The 27,071-nt window shown below is 45.2% G+C and overlaps 1 protein-coding gene across 6 annotated transcripts; it reads left to right on the plus strand.

Moving 5' to 3' along the window:
• The first annotated feature begins 8,731 nt into the window (after positions 1 to 8,731).
• SMKR1 (small lysine rich protein 1) lies at positions 8,732 to 25,819 on the plus strand. Of its 6 annotated transcripts, XR_008577623.1 has the most exons (4): positions 8,732 to 8,763; positions 10,214 to 10,271; positions 23,824 to 23,920; positions 24,793 to 25,819. XR_008577623.1 is itself a non-coding variant. In XM_054829792.1 (3 exons), exons 2-3 carry the CDS (start codon positions 10,269 to 10,271, stop codon positions 13,028 to 13,030), a joined length of 207 nt encoding a protein of 68 aa, XP_054685767.1. In that variant the 5' UTR covers positions 8,748 to 8,763; positions 10,214 to 10,268; the 3' UTR covers positions 13,031 to 13,313. The 6 variants fall into 6 exon arrangements, 1 of the variants encoding a protein (XP_054685767.1); XM_054829792.1 differs by lacking the exons at positions 23,824 to 23,920; positions 24,793 to 25,819 and adding an exon at positions 12,827 to 13,313 and having other exon boundaries at positions 8,748 to 8,763; XR_008577625.1 differs by lacking the exons at positions 8,732 to 8,763; positions 10,214 to 10,271 and adding an exon at positions 17,746 to 18,799 and having other exon boundaries at positions 24,934 to 25,819.
• Positions 25,820 to 27,071: the final 1,252 nt, after the last annotated feature.

A 27,071-nucleotide genomic window follows, 5' to 3' on the forward strand; every position in this document is an offset into this window, starting at 1 on the left:
ATTTCTGTGCCTTTGCTGGTTTTTTCGTTTTTAAAGGACAAAAACATCCCCCACAAACCAACCCATAAACTCAGCTCCGACCCCGTCCATCTCCCGTCTTCTTTCTGCTGAGGAAAAGCCTTCCGTCTGACATACGTTGGATGTTCTATTCGGATGTACCTATAGAAATCTAAAAAAGAAAAACAGAATTATGGGCTGCAGATGTCTTCACAGTGTGCTTGTTAAAAAGTAAAAAGTTATTTAAAAATAAATAAAGCCTCTCCAAGCAGTAAGGCATGAAAGACAGCCATACAATCTATAAGGGAAGCATGGTGCTGTCTTTAGGGATCCTAGAACTGGGAGAGCTCTGTAGCTCCAGACAAGTCATTTCAGCATTGGTACTTTACTTCTTTCTGAAAAACGGCACCTAGCATTTCCTTGTGTTCTCCAGAGTCTACTGGTAGTACATAAACTAAAGATTAAATAAACACAAATAAATTAACAACCCCCAACTGGGGACAGCAGACATCTGAATGGTCTGTTCAATATTTAAGTAGCAGAAATGCAGTATAAATATTATTTTCAGCATGTACTAGTGTCCAGAGCCCAGGACTAGCTGGAAAACTCAAGATTTTCTCTGTGATTTGTCTCATTTTTTCCTACCAAATGTGCAATCTCTCCCTCAGGCCAGGGCCTGGGAATTTAGCCGTACCACTGCACGGTGCCACGTATCTTGATACAGGGGACACCTCTCCAGCACTGTTGGTTCCTTTCTTCCTTCTTCACATGGTGACACCACACTGAAAAATCTGGAGTGTTTTGGTTTTTTTTTCTGGTTAACCATATTACACCCCTGGCTTTATGATTCCTCCAGTATTCTCTGTTCTAGAGTGATTTAGAAAGCAATCTAATTCCCCAACAACTAAGTGTGAATGTAAAGGAAGTACTATCAATGTATCCAAATCCTTTTAGTCTTAATAAACTACGGTCATGAAGGTAGGTCTTTCTTCAAGGGGACAATGGAATGAATGAATGATTAAAGAACGAGAAATTTAGAAAAGCCCTTGGTATTGGGCTCAAAACTTCTTTTTTCTCCCAAGTATCTCTTTCCCACAATGTTAACATCAAACAGAATGACCCGTACCCACACAATGTACATTTTTCTACAATTTATATTTAAATTGTGCTTTGTATAAGGTTTCCACAGCTTTTCTGTGCCTTCTGTTTTTACTGAGTGTGGTGGGTTGACCCTGGCTGGAGGCCAGGTGCCTCCCAAAGCCACTCTGTCACTCCTTTCCTCAACTGGACAGGGGAGAGAAAACATAACGAGAGACTCATGGGTTGAGATAAGGACAGGGAGAGATCATTCACCAATTACCGTCTGTGTTGGGTTTGCACAGCAAGGTTTTGGTAGCAGGGGGGCTACAGTGGTGGCTTCTGTGAGAAGCTGCTAGAAGCTTCCCCTGTGTCTGATAGAGCCAATGCCAGCCGGCTCCAAGAAGGACCCCCCGTGCTGGCCAAGGCCAAGCCCATCAGTGCCTCTGTGATAACATATTTAAGAAGGGAAAAAAAGTTAGAGAGAGCTTTTGCAGCCGGAGAGAGGAGTGAGAAGCTGTAAGAAACTCTGCAGACACCAAGGTCAGTGCAGAAGGAGGGGCAGGAGGTGCTCCAGGCACCGGAGCAGAGATCCCCCTGCAGCCCGTGGTGAAGACCATGGTGAAGCAGGCTGTCCCCCTGCAGCCCATGGAGGAAGGATGAGGGGGTGTAGCGATTCCACCTGCAGCCCGTGGAGGACCCCACGCTGGAGCAGGTGGAGGCACCTGAAGGAGGCTGTGGCCCGTGGGAAGCCCACGCTGGAGCAAGCTCCTGGCAGGACCTGTGGACCCGTGGAGAGAGGAGCCCATGCCAGAGCAGGTTTGCTGGCAGGACTGGTGACCCTGTGGGGGACCCCACGCTGGAGCAGTTTGCTCCTGAAGGTCTGCACCCTGTGGGAGAGACCCATGTTGGAGAAGTTTGTGAAGGACTGTAGCCCATGGGAGAGACTTACGTTGCAGAAGTTCTTGAAGGACTGTCTCCCGTGGGAGGGACTCCATGCTGGAGCAGGGGAACGATGAGAGGAGTCCTCCCCCTGAGGATGAAGAAGCAGCAGAAACACCGTGAGATGAACTGACCGTAACCCCCATTCCCCGTCCCCCTGTGCTGCTGAGGGGGGGCGGAGGTTGAAGCCCAGAGTGAAGTTGAGCCCAGGAAGATGGGAGGGGTGGGGGCAGGTGTTTTAAGATTTGATTTTATTTCTCATTCCTCTACTCTGTTTTGCTTAGTAATAAATCAGATGAATTTCCTCTCTCAGTTCAGTCTGTGTTGCTCGTGACGATAATTAATGAGTGATCTCTCCCTGTCATCTCGACCCACAAGCTTTTCGTTATACTTTTTCTCCCCTGTCTAATGAATGAGGGGAGTGAGAGAGCGGCTCTGGTCAACCCACCACACCGTCATGGGCAAAACAGACTCAACTTAGAAAAAATTAATCAAATTTATTACCAAGCAAAACAGAGTTATGAGAAATAAAATCAAATCTTAAAACATCTCCCCCCACCTCTTCCTTCTTCCTGGGCTCCACCTCACTCCTGATTTCTCTGCCTCCCCCCAGCCAGCAGCACAGGGGGATGGAGAATAGGGGTTGTGGTCAGTTCATCACATAGTGTCTCTGCTGGTCCTTCCTCCTCAGCAGAGGACTCCTCACACTCTTCCCCTGCTCCAGTGTGGGATCCCTCCCATGGGAGACAGTCCTCCATCAACTTCTCCAACACGAGTCCTTCCCACAGGTGCCTGGAGCACCTCCTCCCTCTCCTTCTGCACTGACCTTGCTGTCTGCAGAGTTTCTCACATCTTCTCACTTCTCTCTCTGGCTGCAAAAGCTGCCGCTAGTTGTTTGGGTTTATTTTTGTTTTTCTTTTTTCCTTCTTAACTCTGTTATCCCAGAGACGCTACCACTGTCACTGATTGGCTTGGCCTTGGCCAGCAGTGGGTCCATCTTGGAGCTGGCTGGCATTGGCTCTGTCGGACATGGGGGAAGCTTCCAGTGACTTCTCGCAGAAGCCACCCCTGTAGCCTCCCCCTGCTGCCCAAACCTTGCCACACAAACCCAAAACACTGAGGTAGAGAATAGAAATACAAATTCTTACCTGAATATCTGTGTGGTAGAGGATGGTATAAACTGTTATCTTTGAATACTATTTATTTCCACCACCAGCACAAGTTATACTTCCTAGACACACACCTCTACACAAAATCTTAACCTCTGTGTAAAAAGGTACCTATGGAAAGCTTCACCTTTTAACTTAAATGTTTGTGTCTCATCCCAAATTCATCACAGAGACTACTCCTATTGCAATGCGCCACGTGAGGGTTTCTTCTGGCAAGCCAGAAAATGTGGGTTTCAGTTTATGCCGATAAAACCTACTGGCCTCACTACAGACTGCACAGTGCTCTGCCGAGCAGCTGTGGGGCTGAAATGCCAGTTTAGCAGAAATAGAGGGAACCTCTACTTTAATAAGTTTATTCCACTTACAAACAGATACGGGTAATTCAAACAACATAATACTCCAAAGATTTTCCCTGGAGGTGTTTGAGCAGTATATTAACTGAGGCCCCTCTAGAACATTCCCGTACCAGTACTTCTGACAGTCCCAGATGCTACTTCTCTAGCAGTTCCAGAAAAGACTCCAGCCTTCTATTGCACTTCTCAAACTGCAAACAGGTAGCAGTTTAAAACTTCTTTGCTTCACAGTGAGGATTTTCTTCTCCTTAAAAAATTTCAAAAGAGCTAGGAGGCAGCAGTTATGGAACAATCATTTTGATGTATAGCAAGAAAGTTTCAGAACAAGGTTTCGGATGGTTTCTGTTCAGCTGAAGGAACATCTGTTATCTTGCCCCAAACATGACTGTTGATTCCAGGAATGCTTGAGTGTTCTCAGTTTCTTTTGTAAATGGTGTATGCAGAGCTTTTTTTTTTGTTGTTCTTGGTCAGCCTACAGATGGTTGCCGAAAGTTTTGCTGTTGGTAAGTAATTTTCTTCAGTACCTCAGTACAGATTCTTCTATTTTTAGCCTTGTTTTCTAGGGATATAAAGCACATGCAATTACACTATTAGTTTCTCAGTCCTCTATAAGCAACTCTCCAACTGGTTAGCTAACTTCATGCAAATTTGAGCAAAGGATAAAAGGCCTCAAAGATATTAAATTCCTTTCAGAGTTGTGAAAGTTGGCAGCTTACATATAGAGTGACCCTATTAATTCCCCAACTGCAGCAAAGGCAGGGGGAGTTCAGCCTTGATCCATTCTGTCTGGCAGAAAGCAGCGGGCTGGCTAGCACCCGTGCGATGGCTGGTGGATCTGTGTGTGCCTGGAGCCGGCGGGTCTGCAGCCGCCTCCTGCGCTGGGCTGGGGGAAAGAGGAACTCTGTTGGAGAAGGCTTATGGTTAGTGCTGGGAAATGACAAGGGAGAGCTGCAGGGAAAGGATTGAATCTGTATGACGCTGGCTTTCATTAATTCCACAGTTTATGGAACAACTTGTTTAAAAAAAAAAGATATTATCAATTTCTTGGAGCAAGGTACATAAGACATTATGTTTCCATGCACTCACACTTCTCAGTAGGCATTTGATTCTCAATTTGGCTGTGGTCCCCTGGCTGTATATATGCATTTTCTTCTCTCTCTGTGAAAAGGACCATAACCTACTATCACTCCTTTCTCTTACGCGAATATTTCCATAAAAATAATTTTACTGAGATGTCCTGGCCTGACAGCTGCCAGAGCTAAAGCACTCTATCCAGTTGTAACTACGGCAGTGACTTTATGAGGCCAGGTTTATTATACTCTTGGTTAGAAAAAACTTCCCTTAATTATTTATCAAAAGCCTTGCATGTATAAACAGTAGCTTGTTTTGTAGCCAGGTCCAAGCATCTTTACAAAATACAACAGTTGACTGCACAGGCTAATTTTTATCTCTTCTGTCTAATATTTCAGACACGCTTGTCACTACTGTTACTTCGTTTTAGCCTCAATACTTATTGTGATGTGGTCTCTTGCCAGCTGTTTTTGCTAAAAGGAGATAATGAGTATAATAATGATTGCTTATTTTATGCCATGTGGTTTGTTAATAAAAATTACATAAAACATTTTTTCCCTAAACACAGTAAAAATCAATTTTTTTTCATTATTTCTTTCATTATCCATCCCAAGACTCATTCAAAGGAGTTTTACTTAGAAAAATCTGCAGACTTGCTTTCTGACCCACGCTACCAAACTTTTCCCTATCCTCTCTGGTTCTTTTGCTTCTTTGTCTGTCTTTTTTGGCTCTGTCTGACAGGTACCAGGATTCCTCTGAGATTTTCCTCAGCAGTGAATGCTCTTCTGGCAGGGCTATTTTAACATCAAATAGCTAACTGGTTCAGTTGCCCATGGCCTCGTAGAGACAGGAAAGGAAGAGCAACAAGCAGCACAAGGAAGAATGGGAGCTGCTTTAGTAAACCTAGCCACTGAAAACGAGACTCAAATCACAGACATGCCTAGAACAACCAAAGACCAAGGCCCTGTGCCTTTTCAAACGGCAAGGAACCTCTTTAGAGTTCGTTTTCTACACTGCCCTGACAAGCTTGGTCTGTGAGACAGGGTAACAGTATCCCTCATTTTCCTTCACTGCTAAATACAAAGTTCAGCTGCTCCATCCTTTAGTCTGAGTAGCAGAGAGATAACATGCTCATTAGCCTCAATGAATCTTGATACTCCATGCTGATCAGAAAACAATTCCCTTTGAATAGCACATTCTCCTGGATCCCACTCATGGCAACAGAGGAGAGTCACGAGAGACAAAAGGCTGGTTTTTTCTAGAGAAAACAAAATATCCATGATAAGTAAAAGAATCTGAGATGTATGTTTTCTACACTGAATGTCTTATTGCTTGTCCTTGACAACATGTAACGTGTCCTGATTACAAGAGATTTTTCCGCTGGATTGAGAAAGAGGTCTGCATCGTATTCACAGTGGCATTCAGCTGGTCAGGCAATCAAACGCATTACTTTGGAAAGATAAAGTGGTGTTTTCCATTAACTCAATCCCTTTATGCTCAAGGCAAATAAGTCTAATGGTTTCACAATTGCTTTTCAAAACACCCTCCTCAGCAGCATCTTGCTCTCCACCAACACCCACACCCAGCCACAATGTCAGGTGACGACCCAGCTGATATTATTTCCAAAGTTTTGTGGTCTCATTTCTCCATCCAACTTGCACTCCTGGCTCAACTTTCCTTCTTGATAGAACAGATAATCATTAGACATGTACTTTGCCAAGGAGTGCCTTTGCTCTTTGCTTTCTCTATTCCTGAGCTCCTCCTCATCACCTGGTGCATTTTGCTGTTGTACTCATTCCTTCTTGTGATATCTAATCTACAGGCAGTGATAATTATTTTCCTTCAAACGTTTCCTCCTAACCACCTTCTTCCTTTCTTTCACTGATAACTTTATTTCTCTTCATGTTTTATTGGGCTCTTGTTTTCTTTCCTGTTCTCAACTCTTCTTTTGTTCTCATTTCTGGGAGTTCTTCTTATCATTTTTCATTAAACCGTCTTTTACTCTACTCAGTCACCGGTCTGGCTCATTCTCTATATCCACTTCTATTTTCATGCTGAAATACTGTCCCTGCAAACATTTCCACCACTACAGAGTTGTTCTGTCCTTCAGTACTTGTACATTTGTAGCCAAATACGTTCACTCTTCTATCAGTATTAAGAAAGCTCCTTTACAGAGTCTGCATACCTTCTAACCACCACATTGCTTCACAGCATCCAAAGCAACGGGTGAATGCTTGTTAATCATTATAATTCCATGAGCTGGAAATTTGTGTTTGTAATAAACCCAACAATCTCTGTAGCTGCCAGGAAAAGCAGGAAAGATGGTTGGATATTTTTGTGAATCAGACTTACAGTCCTCTACCCACAGTCCCTTCCGATGTCGATTTATTTAAATGTCTGTACATAACAGACTATAATATGTACAAACTTCATACCAAGGAAGCAATCAAAGGCTGGACAGCTGTTATGTCCAATAGGCAAATTAAAAAGTAAAGTGCTTTTAAAAAAAAGAAATTACACATTGGTTTTCACTACTTCCCATTGCATTGAAATGATGAGCCTTTCTGATATTTGAAACTTACTTTATAGCCTCCATCTCCCAAAATTAAGAGAATTCTTGTTTCTGTTAAAATTAATTGTTCTGAAACAAAGCTGTCTTCCTACAGGTTCATGTCCCACTGTCCTGAAATACTGCTCTGTCCTCCACACCACAACGACAGCACACACTCCTGCCAAACAGCCCAGAGACATGCTGAGCTGGGTTGACATTTCTTCAGCAGAGACATTAAGTGTCTCATGAAATGTGTAGGGAATTCACGTCTTTGAACTTTTACTTCTGTGTCAATATTGGCTGGAATTGGCCATCCAGCTCAGAAGTTATTGCAGACAGGCTGATGGGCAACCTGTGTGCCAGTAAAGCCCTGTTTCCTTAGGAAATCTCACTAAAATCAAAATCCCTCCAAGCTCCCACCTGTCAAGATTTGGAAGAAGAGCTTTAAAATACGATAAAGTGCATCCTATGGGCTTACATACCCATGATTTAGAGACGTTAATGTTTGAGATAAAAATAAATCCATGACCTAGGCAGACTCATCGATATGTTAGGGTTTGGCAGTGGTATAACTAGGAGCTATTTATTTTTCTATCAGGTGATTCATCTCTTACTGATATTTTTTCACTTGTACTTTTTGATTTTTAGCACTTTGCAAGTAAAAGCCTGGTGGTGAGGGACACAGAAGAAACACCTGTCTCCTGTCCTTTCTCCAAAACTTTAGAAAATTGGTATTATGGATGTGAAAAAAACTGTTTTCTCTAAAAAGGCACTGAAATGAACCCTTCAGCTGCCTGCTCCTCCCTCTGACCCCTCCACCTCCATTGCTTCCCCTGGGTCTAAGACTTTGGCTTAATTTTAATCACTGTATGGGGATTTCTTGAAAACATCCAAACTCTATTACACGTAGCTTCTGGTGCCTGCTGTGCAAAACTGTGGCTCTCAAAGGAGCCAAAAGCAGAGTCTGGTTGTTTTGTTTTGGGGTTTTTTTTAATGTTTCTGCGGTATAAGACGCTGGGTCAGCTGGTTAAACAAAGAGAAACCCCACAATTTGCACAGTGCACTAGCAGAGAGGATGGAGGCGTGGGCTGCACCTCTCTCAGCACAGGCAGGAAGCCGAGGCAAAACATCCCCCAACCCCAATCCCCACAAATAACGCGAATATTCATTTAATAGTCTACCAAAGGCCAATCTTTCCCATAACCTTTGAAAAGCACAACTTCCTTCCCTCCTCCTCTCAGCTGTAAGTTGTTGTGGTATTTTTATTTTTCCCTCCCTATGACCTTTCGCTGGCTGTGGGTGGGGTAGACTCCTTTGTGCTTTGTTTCTCGCCTGGCTCCCTCTGAGCGCGGAGGGCGGGACGGCGGCGGCAGCGGCAGCTCCCCTCAGCCCCGGAAAAGCTTTTCCCGCCCTTTTCCTGAGGCGACCGTTACGACCGCAACGGTCGCGGGCAGCGCGCGGTGCGCTCCACCCTTCGGCAACGGATTGGACGAGGGGCGGTGCGTCAGCGACAGCCCCCGCCCCACTCCTGCTTTCCCACCTCCCACTGCGCATGCGTGGGTTGGGGCGGCGGGGTGGGTGCCATGGCAACGCGGCGCGGGAGGTAGGTGAGAGGAGGCCGCAGCTGGCGGCAGCGGCCGTGAGGGGAGGTTGCGGCTGAGGCAGGGACCCGGGACCTGTTCAGTGCTCGGGGCCTGCCGCAGGCAGAGTGGGGGCTCTACTGGGTTGTGCTTAAACGTTGTGTTTATTTGTGGAGCGCTGTATTTCTGAGGGATGGGCGCGTCTCACCCGGTGGGGGGAAGGCTGTAGAGAACTTGTTGTCTTTTCACGGGGGGAAAGCGTGGGAGGCTCTCCACAGCTTTGTTTCTTCAGCCCGTGCTGTGGAGACAGGGAGGTAAGGTCCTGCCTGAGCTACATGGGGTGTCCTGCAGGCAGGGATGGGGCTCGGTGGCCCTGGAGCAGTCTGGCAGTGCTGCTGTGAGCTCGGGGCTTGGTAACGGTCTTTTGTGGGCTGCTGACACTGAATTGAGGTTCAGGTTTTCCTCTTCCCCCTGTCTAGCCTTGTGTTGTTAGCGGAAATCTCAAAGGCTTTGCTGAAAAGCTCAGAGTCCTGGAATCTGGCAGAGTTAGCAGATGACTTGGGTCGGCGCAATCCCAAGCACAGGCTGGGTGGAGAATGGATTGAGAGCAGCCCTGAGGAGAAGGACTTGGGGTGCTGGAGGACAAGAAGCTCAACATGAGCCGGCAGTGTGCGCTGGCAGCCCAGAAAGTCAACTGTGTCCTGGGCTGCATCAACAGCAGTGTGACCAGCAGGTTGAGGGAGGGGATTCTGCCCCTCTGCTCCCCTCTGCTGAGACCCCCCTGCAGTGCTGCGTCCCGCTCTGGGGTCCCCAGGACAAGAAGGACATGGAGCTGTTGGAGCGAGTCCAGAGGATGCCACGGAGATGATGCAAGGGCTGGAGCACCTCTGCTCTGGAGACCTCAGGCTGAGAGAGTTGGGCTTGTTCAGCCTGGAGAAGAGGCAGCTCTGGGGAGACCTAATTGCAGCCTTCCAGTACTTAAAACAGCCTACAGGAAAGCTGGAGAAGGACTGTTTATCAGGGAGTGTGGTGATAGGACAAGAGGTAATGGCTTTAAACTAAAAGAGGGGAGATTGAGATGAGATGTTTAGGAAGAACTTCTTCCCTGTGAGGGTGCTGAGGCCCTGGCACAGGTTGCCCAGAGAAGCTGTGGCTGCCCCTGGCTCCCTGGCAGTGTTCAAGGCCAGGTTGGATGGGGCTTTGGGCAACCTGGGCTAGTGGAGGGTGTCCCTGCCCATGGCAGGGGGTTGGAACTAGACGGTCTTTGAGGTCCCTTCCAACTCAAACCATTCTATGATTCATAGGTGATTGTCTGCAAAGAAATGCTTTTAGGTATGGCACATCTCGAGTTGCTTTTGCAAGGGCCTAACTTTAACTATTTTTCTCTTTTTCCCCTTTAACTGTAAAGTTTAGGGGGGAACGATACTAATGCCTTGTGCAGTAAGTAACCCACTGCATGACTGTTTATTGCAGGGTCCATCTTCAGGGCTTGATGTGGAGTTCCTCTGCTCAGTAAAAGAACATAGCCATGGTAAAACAGGTTTGATTCTTTTGAAGTGTATTGATACTGCTTTTTAAGGAAATGGAGTTAATATCCAAAAGGTTCCTTCCCAAGGCTGCAGGAGATAAACAGACCTGCCCAAATTCACTTTGTGTGCAAGCATGCACCTAATTCTGATTTTTAGCTTTTCTTGCTGTTTTCAGCTACAGGCTGTAAAATTTTGCACACACCTTATAAAATTTCAAATCTTATTGCTTGTGGGAGAATGAAAATACTGCACAAACATGGGTTTCCCAGTACTTTTGAAGGTGTTCAGATGTCATGCTGGGTTGTAGTTTAAAAACTCAAAAGAGATCACGGTAGGAAGTCTGATCTGTGCCTCTACATGCCAAAAAAGAACTGCACTCTGTTCGGTATCACGTGTCCTTTGGTTGCCTGATAAATCCGTAAGAAATCCCGAGGTTGCCAGCTGGTGCGCCACGCGTTGGCTCTGGCACTGCCGTATGTGCACGTACACGCACAAGGTTTTACTTCTGATGGTATTTGTGATGCTGTGCTGTAGCTCGTTAGCTTCCCGTGCTTTGGGAACCCCTGCTCTAGGTTGTGCTCGAAAGTGCGAGCTGACTGCAGACTACAGCTTACCGATGCCACGTTTCATGAGAGATGGGAAACGGAAGACAGTTGCTGACAATGATTGAGAACGTTTAAAGTCTGGAGGTCAGAGGTATCTGCTGCAGAGGGGCAGCAGGAGCGGTGAGGCTGCTCTAGACAAAAGGCATTCCCTGGTTCTCACTGCAGACTCAGACAACAGTTTGCCCTTACCTTTTTTTAAGCACCTTTTTTATTTTGCAAGATCGGCTACAAGCCAAATTCTCACCAGGAACCTAATTGCCCTCACAAAATCCAGCAGAGACCGTGCTGGGAGTGCGTAAACAAGGAGTGTGATTCAGGTGACCAGCTGAAAAATCCAACATAAGCATCTACTCTGTGAACTGTACGCATTCCAGCACATGAAGTATTCAACAAATTCTATCCAATTAAGGTCTGCAAAAAAGGCTTGTCGCCTTCTCTAATGTATGTCTGAGTTCAAGTAGTTTGCAGTCTGCGTGACTGAAGGTTTAGGAAGCAATCTGCCATCAGCTGCAGTTTGCACTCTGTATTTTCTGTCAGTCTTTTTTCCTTCTGTGGATAGTGGTTCTGTGTGTTTTATATAGAACTCTTGACCTTTTTTCTTTTTTTTTTTTTTTTTCCTTTACCCATACATATTCCTTCACATTGTGGTCTTGGCTGATCCTGAACATTGTACCCCTGACTGTGTTCCCATACCTCAGAGCACAAATGTTTGTCTCTTTCGCACTTAACAGTACTGAGCTGTAAAGGGACTCTTTAGAATTGATACCATGAAAAATACGCTACGTATATTGCCTTCCCCTAGTTTATGCCCCACTGACAGTTACATGTGGCCTCTCTGGTTGTATCTGTGCTAATTCTTTCTAATGAAGTGCTTAGATCTGTTTAATTACAGTGTGCAAAACCAGGCAAATAACAGAAATAGATGGGCAGATGCATAAAGTGACTTGGTGTGTACTTAAAGTGCTCTTGGCGTTGGCCCAGAGATCACATACTTTCAGTCACTCACGATGTGTAAGTACTCCTGCTCAGCCTTTTCTCTGAGACGAGCTGTCGCTCCGTCCTTGGCGTTGCTGGGACACTGCCCACCTTCTGGCTCTGTGTTCCCATCACCATTTTTCTGCCTACACAGCAGCAATGAGAGATCCCTCTGGGTCCCTGACACAGTTTCTGTTGCTTAATACCTGGAGGCAACGTCTTCCACACAGACCCGCTCCAGGCTTGTTGTGAGGAGTGGCCAGGATGGGTGAGAAAACAATCCAGGGAGTGAATCAGACTGGCAAATCCCTCTCAGAAGCAAGTGCCTGGGTGTTCAGGCACCAGCGCTAATCAGCTGGAGTTAACAAGAGTATTTTTTTGGCCTGTACTAGGGCTTGGATGAGTCTTGGCAACTTCTCCTTCCTATATACAGAATGGCAGAGCTGCTATTTGGATTTGTGTTACTGCTGATGGTAGAAGAGCAACTCCATCACAGAGCCTTGAAAAGGCCACAGCTGTAGAAGGGAGACCTGCTTTTCTGGTTTATTATCCAGAGTCACAAGTAGACACAGAGTAGTGGATGAACACACAATGTGAGCTTCAGGATTGTATTGTAATGCATTAATTAAAAAAAATCAATTGAAAAGGATGTATGATTTCCATTGTGCACAAACCTTTTTTTAGCCAGAAGGAAGCACAGGGGTACACTAATTAGCTCTGTCTGATGACTTTAAAGATTCTTACAACCTACAGAGCAAATATGGATTTGCTGAAAGTGTATTAATGCTTGTGAGTCCTATATAAAGTCACCACAAATTACAGGAGTCTGTGGTGAGGGGTTCTGAGCTAATACTGCGAGCCAGGACTAAGATGCAATGAAACAGCTGTTCCAGCATGTCTTGGATCCTCTGCCCAGAAGCGAGACAATAAAGACACAGGACTAACTGAGTGTTTTTGTGGTCGTTTTCTCTCTGCAGGCAGTTAAAAGTAGCAAACCCAAGCGTGGCAAAGGCAAAAGCTCCAAAAAGAAAGCAAAGAAGGTGGTAAAGGAAGTGGATATCCTCAGCCCAGCTGCCATGCTCAATGCCTACTACATCTGCCACAATGCCCCCGCCTGCCTACAGTTTCGGGGCTTTCCCTGGCCTGGCTCCCCCAAAAAGAAGGGGAAGAAAAGAAAATAACTGAGTGGCCGGAAAGCAAAGGACTCTGTGAAAACCAGGCTCCCCAGTGCAGATGAGACTTTTCTGCAGATTAGACTCATACTGACCTCTCCAGTGGTTAGCTCAAATATTTTGCTATAATCACTGTTGTGTCCGTACAAAGACACTCTTATTATAGCTCAAGCATAGAGTGACAAATGGTAAGTGACACTGTGCTATTGTAATTTCAGCTGTGGCCCTTCACTCTCCAGTTCTGTGTGGAATAAAGCTTTGTGCCTCAGCAGTCTGAAGGGTCTGTAGTAGGGTTTGCTTCACCTGTACCGCTGCCGTTCTTTTATGGATGGGATGTGTTCCCCAATAGCATTTGGTGTCCCTCCAGCTGGTTTAACCAGCGCTGGTGGAAACTTGATTTCAGAAGATGGATACCTTGGTATTGACAGTGTTAAGTATGATTTTTATAACATTGGTTTATCTTTGTGAGTTGCCCAGTGCTCCCCTTCTGGGTCAACAGAGCCATGCGATGCCATCTGCGTATCTGTGTGATTCACCTCGTTCGAAAGGAAATGGCTACATTTGGTCAGATAAGCAGTACTTGAAGCTCCAGCGAATCACCACCAGCTCTCCTTTGGCTGCAGTGAAAATCTAGAGATCTAGCTTAGAGGTTGTCAGTGATGCTGTTACAGAAAGTCAGAGGTGATGATGAACCCCCCCCGCCCCGGGTCTCCCCTTACAGTAATTGGTCTTAGTCTGAATGTCCTGGCTAGAGACCGCAAGCTTTGTGTTACGGTTCAGAGTTGTTTCGCTCCATTTCCTCCACGTGTGTTTAACAGAGCCCTTGGTAAATTGTGAAGCAGCATGTCAAGCGAAGCTGTACATCTCTCCCAGATCCTTACACCGACTGGAAGGATGCAGCGGAGTGACTGGGAGGGGTGAGGATGTGTCCTGAACTGATGCGGGCTGTGAGGAGATAGGAAGGAATACAAAAGGGCTGGAATCTTGGAGAAAGAGTTCGGAAAACAGAATCCGCAATGGGCTAGAGCTACTATAAGGGGAGGTGTCCTAGTTCTCTAGGATACCCGAGGGACTGTGAGCATGCAAAGCCACTCTCTACACCAAGCGGCACTGTCATGTGCACAGGAAGTATCACATCAGATTTTCAGTTGGTTTCTCAGGGCTGAACATCTGCGGTGCTGATGTGGCAGAGCAGCGAGCTGGCTCTCGAGGGCATTTCTGATCGACTTAACTGCAGGAGGAGGTATAGCACCTTTCTGACTTCCAGGTCAGACTTTATGTTATGGATAACAGAACGCTCAGTTATGATGTGATCGACCCAAACTGATAAAGGTCCATAGAGCCTTATGCTGTTTCTCCAGCTTAAAATGTTCCCTCTGTGAAGAGCTCTTGACCAGGTAAAATCACAGTTTAGTGGCATTGCTTGTAGGCCAGCTAATGTCATTATGTAGGCTACTGCACTACTCCACTGAATTTGTTCCATCTACATGTCAAGAAAATCATGGTGGGTATCCTGTTTCCTTGCTAAGTGGCCTGCAGTTGGCATGTTCTGCTGAATCAGAGATGCGGTTTGCAGTACTAGTTTGTTCTACGTTGTGCATCAGCATGTCTTCCTTAGCATTGACTCGTGTTCTTGCTTCCCCATCACCCACCAGGAAGTCTCTAGTCACAGCACATACTTGCAACTATTTCCTCAAAGTAGCAGTGTTCCAAAGCAAGAGAGGACTGACATTTGCTCTGTTTATATTTAGCATCTCAAACTAATTGTTTAAAAAAAAAAAAATCATTCCCTTTTTGTGTAATATATCTGTGAGATCTTTAAGGGACAGATGTTTCCGAGCACCGAGGTAGGAACTGCTGAACATCACGGAGCAGCCTCCCCGCTGCCCCCCCATCACTGTCAGTTTGGGTCCCAGGGTCAGTTTGCAGGAGAAGTTGAAGAGCAGTACAATCTCTTGCCAAGATGAAGAACCTGGTTTAACAGCAATTGCACGCAGAGCAGGTGTTTGGGGAAGTAACTTCCTTCTGGGCAACTTGTTCTCCAGCTACCTATTGCAGCATCGTGCGCAGTTTCCTCTGAAGCAGCTGTTATCTGACCAGTGCGGGAGGCAGCGTGCCACACGAGGCAGGCAAGCGGTCTGATCTGATACGACGGTTACAAGTAAGTGAAGCCATTTTTACATCTGTGATAGACTGGAGCTGCAATGATTTAAAGACTCCAAAGGAAAGTTTCAGTATGCAAAAATTACCAGAACAAATAGTGAAATATCATTACATGTTTTTTCTTTAAAAAAAAAAAAAGTGATTTCTGCATGATGCAATTGAGCACACCAGATGGTGACCAGTGAAGTGCAAAGGACAAAGACTCTGCTTTCTAGTGTAGCTGAAAAGTTGCCATTCATTTCTTTGACAACAGATGAGAAAACCCTTCCAACCATCCCAAACTGAAAAATGAAACACTTTTTTTTTCCCTTTTACCTCTCTGACGCCTTGATCCATCTCAATTTGGCATGTAATTCAGGCTCCCTGGTGTTTAATAAAGACCAACAGACATCTCTAAAGAAAAGTTTGGACTTCAAATGGCTCCATTCTCTATTTGAATATGTTGCTTCAGAGTGCTGCAGGCTGTGCTGCTGACTTCTGAGGGACAGTGGATGTGACTTTACAGGGAGTCTCTGCTGCTGCGGGATGAAACTTGCAGATATTTCTGTTTTATCACAACCTGTAAGAGTTTGATTCTGTGACGAGCTTTTCTGCCTGCTGGGGTGCAGAACTTATAAGCTGACTTTATGATGCATAAAGGCTGTTCTGTTCAAATGCCCAAAGAATCTTTTGAGGGGAAACTGCAGGCTGGAGAGGCCCTTTGCTTTATGGGCACAGCGCAAGGGAACTTCGTGGTGCTATGTCCATCATCTCTTGCAGTGAGCTACCTTTTTCTAGTATTAGGGCTTCCTTCATTTTGCCATTACCAAGCAGTCGTGCAGAGCACGCTGCTTTTGCGTACGTGAGGTTAATGTTTGTTTACCAAAGCCCCGCTGTTAAAAATACGCTGGATGGTGATGTGTTTGTGGGTGGGGCACAGCAGTGAGGAGAGTCACAGGACTGCTACGTGATGTGACTGATGGCTATGTATATTATATATAGAAAAATATATGTAAGGAGTTTAAAAAAAGACATTATTCACCACATTATTAGACTATTTCAAGCTGTCTGTGAGCAGCTTCCCTTCTTCACTCTTTCATTCAGTCAGTGTTTCTGTATTGCCTGGTATCTCCTAGCACATTATTTTCACATTAAGAAAAGCACTGTGGATCTTTATGGTACATAAGAAAGGCTTGAGAAACGGCACGCATCGTTTTGTCTCATTTCTCATTTTATGAAAAACCCTGGCTGTTATTTCCCATCTTCAGGGGAGGACAACTGAGGATTCTTTTGCTCATAAATGGTATATCCACAATGAAGAGGTTACTATGGTGAATTTTTAAAGACAAACTTTCATCCAAAAGGCATATTAGATGTTGGCACTAAAGAGTGTCAGCAGAAGTAAATAAAATAAAGTTTCAGTAGGTTAACTCCTGTCTCATTTGCTCATTTTTTACTGTCTTGGCTCCCCACTGCCATTTCAGATGTCCTCCAGGAACAAAGAGATTCCGATTTTACTGTCTTTTTTATAAACCTCTTTCAAGCTTTCTGTTTATGATAAAAAAGGCACAAGTCATTTTTTTCTCTCTCTTTTGCTAGTAATTGTACAAAAGACCAGAAGGAACAAAAGATTAGAACTTAGAAAAATGGTTGCTCTCCAAGACATGCTGTCTGGGTCCCATGACACCTGCAAGTATTGATGTCTTCCATTTCAAATATTGGGATGATTTTTCTTATATCCTAGTGTGTTATCCACTAGGTAGTTATCCAGCTACTGGTAGTTTTCTGGAGGTATTCAGTGAATTCAGGAGACCTGCTTCTTGCAGATGCTTTTGATGTCCTCTTAGGGGAAGCTTATAGGGCCTTCCCACCCTGACAGCCTCAGACCAGAGGTTAGTTGTAAGAGAATCCTGGGGAGAAAATACCTTATCCTTGACTTTTTTAATTTTTTTTATTTAGGCTGCACATAATTTTGTTAAAGGTAAGAAATATTTAGTTCTTTTAAAATAGAGTCCTTTAATTCTGCAGTGTTCCTTCTAGGTTATTGCTGTATGACTTCAGGAGAAACAACCAAAGGGATTTTTTTATTTACTGTTAAGGTCTGGTATATTTATGACTAGGCTAAAGTAAACTGAGTGTGAAATCCTTTTTATGCAAAAGACTGGCTTAGTATCAGCATTTCTCTCAATTGTCTTCTAGCTGTGATTAGCACTAAAAATGTTTAAGGAAAATGAGGAAAATATTTAATACAACACATGGTTACAACAGCCTCCTTGGAATGGCCATGATTATATGCCAGGAAGGGAGCAGTTTGCTCTTTGGTGGAAATTCCTGAACCAAATGCTTTAGAAGTTCACCTGCAATTAGTGCTGAATGTTAGAATATTTTTAATAGCTGAAATTGCAAGCGATAGGCCAAGTGCTCCTACAGTCTAAAAGGAAGCTCTTTTTTAATGTTAGCAGGTAGATCGGAGTACACGGATTATATGAAGAAAGCAAAATACTTAATGCTGTTTAGCGCAAGTTGAAAATTACATTTAACTTCAGAAAATCTTTTTCTCTCTTAGTGTGATTCAAGTAGATCTCACCTTGCTTTGCAGGTCTATAGCATAGCTATCTCTGCCTGAGGTACTCATGCTGGGATCTCCTTATAGATAAAAAGGAGATTGGAAACAGGCATGTGAGGAATGACTGCTTCTGGACCAAAAAGCCTGATATTTCGTTGTCACATTTATGGTGAATCGCTCATTCCTTAAAGTATTCTGTTCCTGGAAAAAATAATTTACTATCTATGACTTTTTTGACCTCTCTGGTCCGAAAAAATGTTTGTAGAATAAATCTGCTTCCGAATCCTCATCTAATCTGATATGATGGATATACTACCATGCTACATGACCTAGCACTTTGTTGAATACACAGTTACAAAACTTGGATTGCTCATTGCATAACAGGAATGATCTGGCTCCCTTCTTGTTTACACAAAACATTGTCTGTGATAGCTTCTGTGGGTTTCTTTTCATGGCAGTTCAAAATGTTATGTAGGCTGACCGACCTTCTTGAAACCGTAGTATGTTTATGTACGGAGACAATTTCTGTTCTGTGACATTTACTTTTGATGATGCTGGGAGTTTCCCATCCTTGATTTAATGTATCCTTCACTAGAGGTGGTTGTGGAGGAGCAAGTGGGAATGCTTTGCGTGTGTAAGATGGATATTTTTTCATCAGAGAAGGGGAGGGGCCTGTTGAGGATATCTGTTTCATGTTTGTGGAGTGTGATTGGGTTGTAAGCAGATTTTATCAAGCCCCTAAGACAGCAGAAGTGAAGGCTGGATCGTAAGTGATGTAGATGAATGATACCATGTTCTGAGTTTTCTCAATCTGACCCTTCTATGGAAAGCTAATTATCTTGCAACACCAGTTGCTTCATAAAAGAGCTTCATAAGGAGAGTTACGGTTGGTTTAAAGCTGCTGATGTGACTTGCAATCTGCTTATTGGCAACAACCTGATACTTGAAGAAATGAAAGGAAGAAAATGCTAACCCTTGTGAAATCACTGCTTTTTCTAATACTGTCGATAGTATTGCCTCCTCTAGTGATCTCAATTTTGTAATCTCACCTTGTGCTTCAGTTCTTCAAGGTAAGTAATGCTTTATTTATTATATAAAGCCGAAGCTCCCAGACCTAGTGAAACAGGTGTCTTCTGCTGGGGTATATTGGAGCTTTCTAAGCATGAAGCTCTTTGTCTTATTCCACGAATAACTGTTGAGCTTGCCATGGTGTCCGACTCATCTCAGACGATATGGCCTGAAATGGTGTACTTGAAAGCAAGAGTCCTCCTTCTGTCACCTGTTGTTTTGGCTCCCGAGATACTTTATCCAGGAAGCCTGGTACCTTCTGAAAATAGATATAACATTTTGGGAATACCTGGTAATTATAGCTTGCCCTTTGGGAACTGTCCAAGGAGTAGCTCTGTTTTCTTAGAAATGTACATGCTTTTATTGATTTCTCATCCTTTCCTATTGTTTTATGCACGTGACTTGCATAATTTCTGTTGCCATCACCAGAAAGGAGATAGCAGAATAGGAAACATTTCAAGCTCTTACAGTGGCAGTTGATACTTTGCTTTTCTTGCCTAGAACCGCAGTTAGGGTCTGTCGCAATGCTTTGGCAGGTCTTAAAAGTTCTTCACAACCTGGCATTGCAAGCTTTCTTGGAAGAGGAGATCAAAGTAATTTTAATAGTCTGTGAGATTTCAGACGAGCAGCCTCCTGGGGGTGTCTCTGGCAAGCTTCTCAGTGTCTCTTGAAACGTCCCAGGATCGTTCAGCTCTCAAGTAGCTCCAGGACTGTTCCCTGCCTACACGTGGCAGAGCTGTGCTAGTCCTGAGCTTACCAGTGGTCATAACCCACAGTTCATCACTGTCTTGACAATGATCTTTCAGGAGATGAGGATTGTTATGTCTCCTTTCTCTTAAAATTCTTTCCTTTCAGCTCTTTAGGGTAGGAAAGTGCACTACTTTCAGCCTTTCGTTCCTGTGTTACATTTTTTTAAACCTGTTATTCCTGTTGCTTTCCTCCGTGCTTCACAATGCTACTGCTTCATCAGCACAAGGTGACAATTAACACCTCCGATGTGCAATTTTTCTTCTCACATGTTGCTACGTGAGAGTCATAAAACTGAGACTTATGGGATTAATCTCCTCTAAATCTAAACATCTGCATCAATGCCTGGACTAGTCATCTAGATTCATATAGTAAGAGCAGTTTAGGATGTGATTCTTCTGATTAAATGTCTGTAGAGGCTTAAAACAGCCCCAGGTGTCTTGTTTAGGTACAGGAACATCTAGTAAGATCTATCCCACATTCTGTGGCATATATAAGATTTTACTGAAAAAGCAAATTCAAATTTCATGTGGATACAGAAATGTAAGTTCCTCACAAAGTGATGAGTCCAGAGAAACCAATATGGTCATGGCTTGGGGGTCCTAAGGAATTTGGGCTAAAGGCCCTAAAAGGGGGTTATCAGAAAACTTGAAAACATCTGTGATTCTGGTGTCTTGGATGATGAGGGTAAAATTGTGGGGGATATCCTGTCTAATCTTCTGTTAAAAGGAAACTACCCGGCCTGCGCCTTTCGGGCATCCCTGTTCAGAGAACAAAAATACCTCCTGACTTCAGCACGGTGGTGTCTGAGATGCGGAGGAGGGGAGCCGAGCTAGACAGTTCCTTGGAGAGGAAGTGCAGTTGTCTTGAGCTTATCACTCCTGCACAGTTGTAAACTCAGCCCTGCTCACTCTCACTAATAATAGCGAAGTGTAATTGTGTTCAGATGGCTAGCTCAGCCAGGGGAAAATCGCCTTGCCTGTTACACAGTTTAGGCAAAATTGCCTTGAGTAATGAAGAAAAGCAAATCATAAATATCCAACTCAGTGTAATCAGTCTTCAGTGACTGCTTGGGGAATTTATTTCCCTAAGAAAAGCAGATTGGACCTGAAGAAGTATCTCACAATGAGCAGATTTGCAGCCCTGTACAAAGGGCATTGCAGCAGCATGTTATTTGGAAGCACTGTAGGCTACAGTCCATGTTAGGAAGATGGCAGGAGGCGTCATCCTTGGGGCTGGGCTCCGAAGCTCGCCGGAGCAGTGCTGGCCACAGCCACCCCTGCCAGCTCTGTCCCAGTCGAGTACTGGGATCATCAAGTGCTCCAGCAGCAGCACAGTGCTGGTACAGGACAAGCCTCAGCACGGACATTAGATACTTGAGTCACAAGCAGGCTACTTGCCCTAAGAACCAATTAAAAAAAAAAAATCTTCACCAGTGTGTTTGAAAAGAAGCTTTGGGCAAAACATGGAGATGGGAGAGGAAAGCCTTCCTGACAGAAAAGTTCCCAGCTCATTTCTTCCTTTTTTACAGTCTCATCTTTGTCTCTCCATTAACTGTTTTTGCTGTAAAATCTACTGTAGTTTGATGCCTAGCTGCAAGGAACATTGCAATGGGCACTGAAAAGCTATATACAATAGCCTAAGTGGGCTCTTACGTGCCATTCTCTCTCTGTAGTTGTTACTGTTACTGCTGTTTCACAGAGATGGGAGAATGGCACTCATCCAACACTGCCGTCTTTTATTTCTAAATACTCTGGGTACTGGCAGAATAGAAACAATTAATCACTAGTTATGAGAAGCAGTGAAAAGGCCGGCTGCTGCGGGGCAAGCCCAAAATCCAGACTGCTTTTGGTTACTAGTTGCTGCAGAAAAGGAACAAGAAGTAAAGCTGCTCTCCCGAAGACACGTCATGTATCGCTTGTGCTGTTGCACATTCAGACCCCATTTTGTTATCATACGCCAAAACAATGGTCTCGGCTCCAATCTGGATATATTCTAGATCTTCACACCATGCAACCTTTCTCCCTGCTGACGAGAGAATCAAGGTCTCCAGAGTCTGTAGCACAGATCCCCTGTCTGCTGTAACCCTCCCTGCTCCTAAGGGAAATGTTTTGAGGCTCAAGGCTGCCCTGAAGCACTGCAGGTCCAGGTGAGTATCCAAAACAGAACTTCAAAAATAGGCAGCAAAGCCCTAAAATAATTTATTACTGTCCAAGAAAACAAATCTTGAGATTAACTGTTGACTGCCTGACTGCTTTCCATACTAGGGTTTTATACTCATGCAATTATAAGTGTGAGCTGGCTGTGGGTCGTGATGCCAAAGAACTATAAAAAAGGGTAAGCTCTGCAGTTAGTTATGGCATCATAGCCCAGAGAGGCCATACTGGAAAGTCTGGTCTTCAGACGACTCTTGTGACAGTGAACCTGAAACAGAGAAAAAAGCTCTGGATGCATCTTTTGCACAGAGGTACTGGCAATCTTGGAAAGAGACCAAATATGTTAAATAAGGCGGCAGCTGGAGAATTGGAATTCTATCGGAAAATGCCTCCTTCTCTAATACCTGGCAAAACTAATCACGTATTATCTTCAGCCTCTTCACTCTGTCCCACGTTGCACTGTAACACTGGATGACTTCAGAAGCTTGTCATATTCTGTACAGAAAAACAGCAAGATCAGTGTGTGCAGAACTTGACCAAACTGTATTTGAGCAGACGGAGTGAAGATAAGCCGAAAATACCTGAGGAGTGCCCACAAAGGTAAAGAACGAGGTGCAAGGATCTAAATCGAAGAGAGGGAATGGTCAGATGGAAAACCAGAAATCTCTATTTGCAGAGCCCTGACGGGCTCTGGGAGACGGTGCAGGAATCCACTATCTTACCAGTAGCAGCTCTCCAGAATGACTGCACCTGTGTAAATTCTGATGACTACACAAACTATAATAGAGCTTTTCGTCACAGAAATCCTCCCAAAACTCAGACTCAGCTTTGGTCTAATCTGGCTCCAAAGAAGCTGTAGCAGCCGGAGCCCAATCAAGGCTACTTATAACAAACTCATTGCACTATCAACATTCTCCCTAGAGTAATGAAAACCAGCCCGGCTCTTTATGAGCCGTGCAAATCTGGTTTACTGCACATTACTGAACAATCACTGTTGCAAAGACTCACATTAAAGGAAAGCAATGGATGCAATTTTTTTTAATCTGAAAAAGGAGGAGAGAAGGAAAAGGCCAAGCAGCTGTGTCTGTAGTCTTCCCCTTCAGTCTGCACTGTGAACGTTTTAAAAACTGTTCAGTTAGTTCTGCTAATCATCAGGGTGTTTTGTTTATAGCATAGTGGGTGAATCAGTTACTTTTCTCTTCTCTGGGCTTAAGATGAAAATAAAACCTCCATATGAAAGAAAAAAGACCCATCCACTTTTTCTTCCCTGATGATACAAGATGCCAAGCAGCTGGGATTCTATCTCTTCCGTCGCTTGCAAGCACAGGCAGCCAAGAAGTGCCAACAGGCAGCAGATGTTTTAACTCTGAGGCAGCTAGGACATTTTGTGGCAAGCAGACCCTCAAGAGAACTGCTGCCAGGAACGCGTCTTCCACTTCATGACCACGTGCAGCTCCTTCATCTCCAGCATGCCAAAGATCAGCCTTCCCATATAAACCCAGGAAGGTAACAGATTCTTGTTTGTTGTAATGTCTGCTGTCATAGAAGAGGCAAGAGTTGGGAGTTCAGGAAGTCCTAAAGCTACACTTATGTCCCTGAAACACTTTTTGGAGACATCTCCTTCCTGCCCACATTGGCTTAGCTGATTGGAACAATGCGTTGGATAGACCTCGTCTATGAGATGTGCAAAATATGCTACTAAGGGCACGTGTCTCATCCCCTTACAAAAACATAATCTCTGTTTGCGGTCCCTAAAAGTCAATAGTACTTTTTCACACTTGCAAACCTTCTGCTCGTAACTCAGTCGCACTCCCACAGAAGAGAAGTCTTCGCTGCAGCTAAGGCTCTTCACCTAGGGCTCTTATTTGTGCATGGACCCAACTGCGGCACCTGAAAACACACAAAATCTGTGACCCAAGGCTGGTGGCACTTTAAGGCCAGACCTCTCTGAGGCTGTTGGCCAAAGCCCAAAAGCCACTTACGCTGCTGGTAATAACCCACCCATGTTACAAAGCAGCACCAGCTCACTGACCCAGGCACTCCCATTCCCCTTATGCTTTCCTGTGCATCTTTTCCTAGGCACTCCTTCCTTGTTACTCATCTGTTTTTTTCTTCTATCCCAGAAGTCACCGACCAAAGACAAGACCTAAACCAGGCTGTACGTAGTCTTCTGACCTCTCTCCCATGGCCTCACAGCACCTGAGCCGACACATCCAGCTGGTAATTTAATAACACTGTCCTCGCATTATCCTTTCCACGTTTCCTCTTCCCAGACCCAGGATGTGGACCCTGTCCTGTCACCAGAGCTCCCTTTTCCCACTGTGCATTGCTAGCCTTCACCCAGCTAGCCTCCTCCCCGGTCTCTCCCTGTGTGCTGGATATGGCATGTCCTAACCAGCCCCTGGCATTCCTATGGGCGTGCAAGCCAGGCTCCCTACCCTTCTGCTGGCCAAATGTACATTTGTACTCACAATTAGTCTTTTCCCAGCCCTTTTTGTATAGGATTATGTATCTATGACACAGTGCAGTCTGGATCTCCATGAGAACCTGGGGAAATGTGTGCTGACGTTCAGTTTTTCAAAGAGAGCTTGTTCATACTGGGAAATGTTGCCTCTGGAGGACCTTTCTGGTACATCCCAAATGAACGTCTGTGCTGTTCCCCTGTCGAAAGGCTTTGGTCCTGTGTGCCCTTCCCCTCCCTTTCCTTTCCTTCTCTCACTTTGAGAAGGGTGGAAAAAAAAAATGAGCATACGTGCCAGTCACAGTCCCAGCACGCTCAACAGCCCGACTCACAAATGTGCACTTTCACAAGCCCATGGTTTGATCTGCCCATTCCAAACCGATTACCAACATGTGGCCTTGAAAATATGCGCCCGGATGGGACCCTGAGATGTCATGTCATCCATCCCTCTCCCTGAGGCAGGAGCAACTCTACCTACGGCATTCCTGAGCAGTATTTTGTCTAACCTGTTCTTAAAACCTCCAATGAGGGAGACTCCAGAGTGTCCCAAAGCTCCTCTGGTATTATCACATCCTACCATTATGAAATTTTCTTGGTGGCTCATCTAATCTACTTTCCTGTGATGTACCAGGCAGTGACCTTCCTCCTGTGGAGATTCTGGGTCACTGTGGGTTATACCAGGCCTGTCAAGTGGCACGGTCCCCGGCCTCGGTGCTTGCGGCCCTGCTCTAAAACTGCTGATTCGCACAAGGGAATTCCACTGCTGTTACAGTCTGCTTCAGCTGCCTCCAGATGTCCGCCTGTGTTGGCAAGGCACTCCCCCATCTTCACGGAGCAGCAAGCCCCAGCCAAAACACCTTCACGGCTCTGCAGCAAAAGTTACATTCATCTCGGCAACTGGTGTAAATCATCATTTGGCCTGGATCCATGTTTCATACCTATGAAAGGCCAATGACAGAAATCCAGAGCATCCAAAACTCCGTCAGAGTGACTGAGTCTACGGGCTAAGACGACATTGATGTGAAAAGCAGAGGTGTTATTTTCCCCACGACGCGCTGTGAAAGTGTGCACATGGTAGCAAAGTTCCCCCCGAAAATACAAAGGCACTGCAGAAGCGACAACTGGAGTGTGAGTCTGCAGAGCGGACAGTCAATCCCGAGCTGACCTGACACACACACACCAATAGCCTCAGATAGCTATGCAGTTAGCGTTTGTTTTCTATACGGTGCTTTCCATATTCTTGCATCTTCAGATGGGTACAGTACGGTCATCACTTCCTGCCCTAAGAAGTCATCTACTGTTGCTTTATTCTATTTGTAAACAGAAAAAATTGGTGGCTGTGTTTCATTCCACCTATCAGATGAAGTTACTTCTGTATTTTCTGTATTTGCCTGATTATCAGTAAATTTGCAGAGTGCCGTGAGCTGGCAGGCATTTGGGACGCATCTCATTTTACAGGGACTGTACTGCACACTTCAAGGGAGCTTGTAAAATCCCAGTAGTGGATATCAGTATAATGACAAAAATTTTATCATTTTTAGTACAATGGCATACCCATGAAAGAGGTTTCTACTAGGCACAGATGGTGGGCTGATGTCCCGAAGTAAAACAAATTACATACATTTTATGCCAACAAAAATAAAATTATGATTACCCTAATATGAAAGTCTACTGAATTTTTGACCTGCCAGATCTCTAGCACAGAGTGTGCAATAAAAACATAAGATCCTTAATGAAGGAATATTACTGAAAATATTTTGCTTTCCAGGTGGCTCTGAACCAGCTTCTGTTAACTTTTCTCCTGTAGTACCTGTTCTCATTGTATTTTCATGTCATTCTTTAGGCATGGGGAAAACATCTTAAATTTGACAGCTTTCAGTGCACCAGATGTCAAGTCCCGTCTTAAGACGCCCTCCTACAAAACACAGATCTATACTCGTTTTCATTACTTCCCCCATCTCCTTTTCCCTCAGTGTTTTAAATCCTTCTCCTTTATATTTCAGGTTCCTACCGAATCCCCAGGCTGCTTGGGGACAGGGGCAGCCTTCAAAGGTGAACACTTTCCCCCAGAACAAGGCTGCGATCCTAGTTAGATGTCTCTGAGCCCAAATACGATAATACAAGAAATCATTAGCTTCCATACACCCGGAAGGGTAATTAGTGGGGCTAAAGCTGAGTTCAGCTCAACGATACCCACCAGGCAGTACCGGAAATGAGAGGCTTTGTGGACTATGTTCATGTTCAGGACGGTCAGTCTGTTAACAGTCTTACCACCGTTTTCAGACGTGCAGAAGGGACACCCGTCCCCTTGGCACCAAGCCTGGTTTCGGAGGAGCTCCAGTGCGGGAGCCACAGCTGCTTCAAGCCGGCGGCCCTTGCCGGGAGCAGGCAAAGATTTACAGCTACAAACAGATGGCCTCTCACAAACCCTGCCGGCCTCCCAACGTGTTATTTTGATCTTTTTTTTTTTTTTTTAAACCCAGATTAGCTCAGCAGTATGGTTCCTCCTACCCCAAAACCACCAAGGAGGTACACGGCTGTGCGCAGGCAGGAAAGCCATTGCTCAGCACCAGGCTGGGATGGTTTTAAATGGGCTTTTTCCACAGAAAAACGCGATTGGGACCGCAGCCCGCTTGGCTGAGGCGCCAGGTCCATCCGCCCGGCCCGCCGTCTCCTCAAGGCTCTCCCGCCCGCCGCCCGAAGCCCCTTCGCACCTCCTCGCTGAGGGAGAGAATGGGTGCGACCTCCCCAAGATGGCGCCGACACCCCCTCGCCCCCTCCGCGCCCCCACTCCCCGCAGGGGAGAGGCGCCGCGACCTCCCCAACATGGCGCCGCCGGCCGCCCGCTCCCCGCCACCTCCTCCTTCGCCCCTCCGCCGCCCCGACCTCCCGCACATGGCGCCACCGCCG

Source organism: Grus americana, chromosome 1, assembly GCF_028858705.1.
Source record: "Grus americana isolate bGruAme1 chromosome 1, bGruAme1.mat, whole genome shotgun sequence".
Classification (NCBI taxonomy): domain Eukaryota; kingdom Metazoa; phylum Chordata; class Aves; order Gruiformes; family Gruidae; genus Grus; species Grus americana.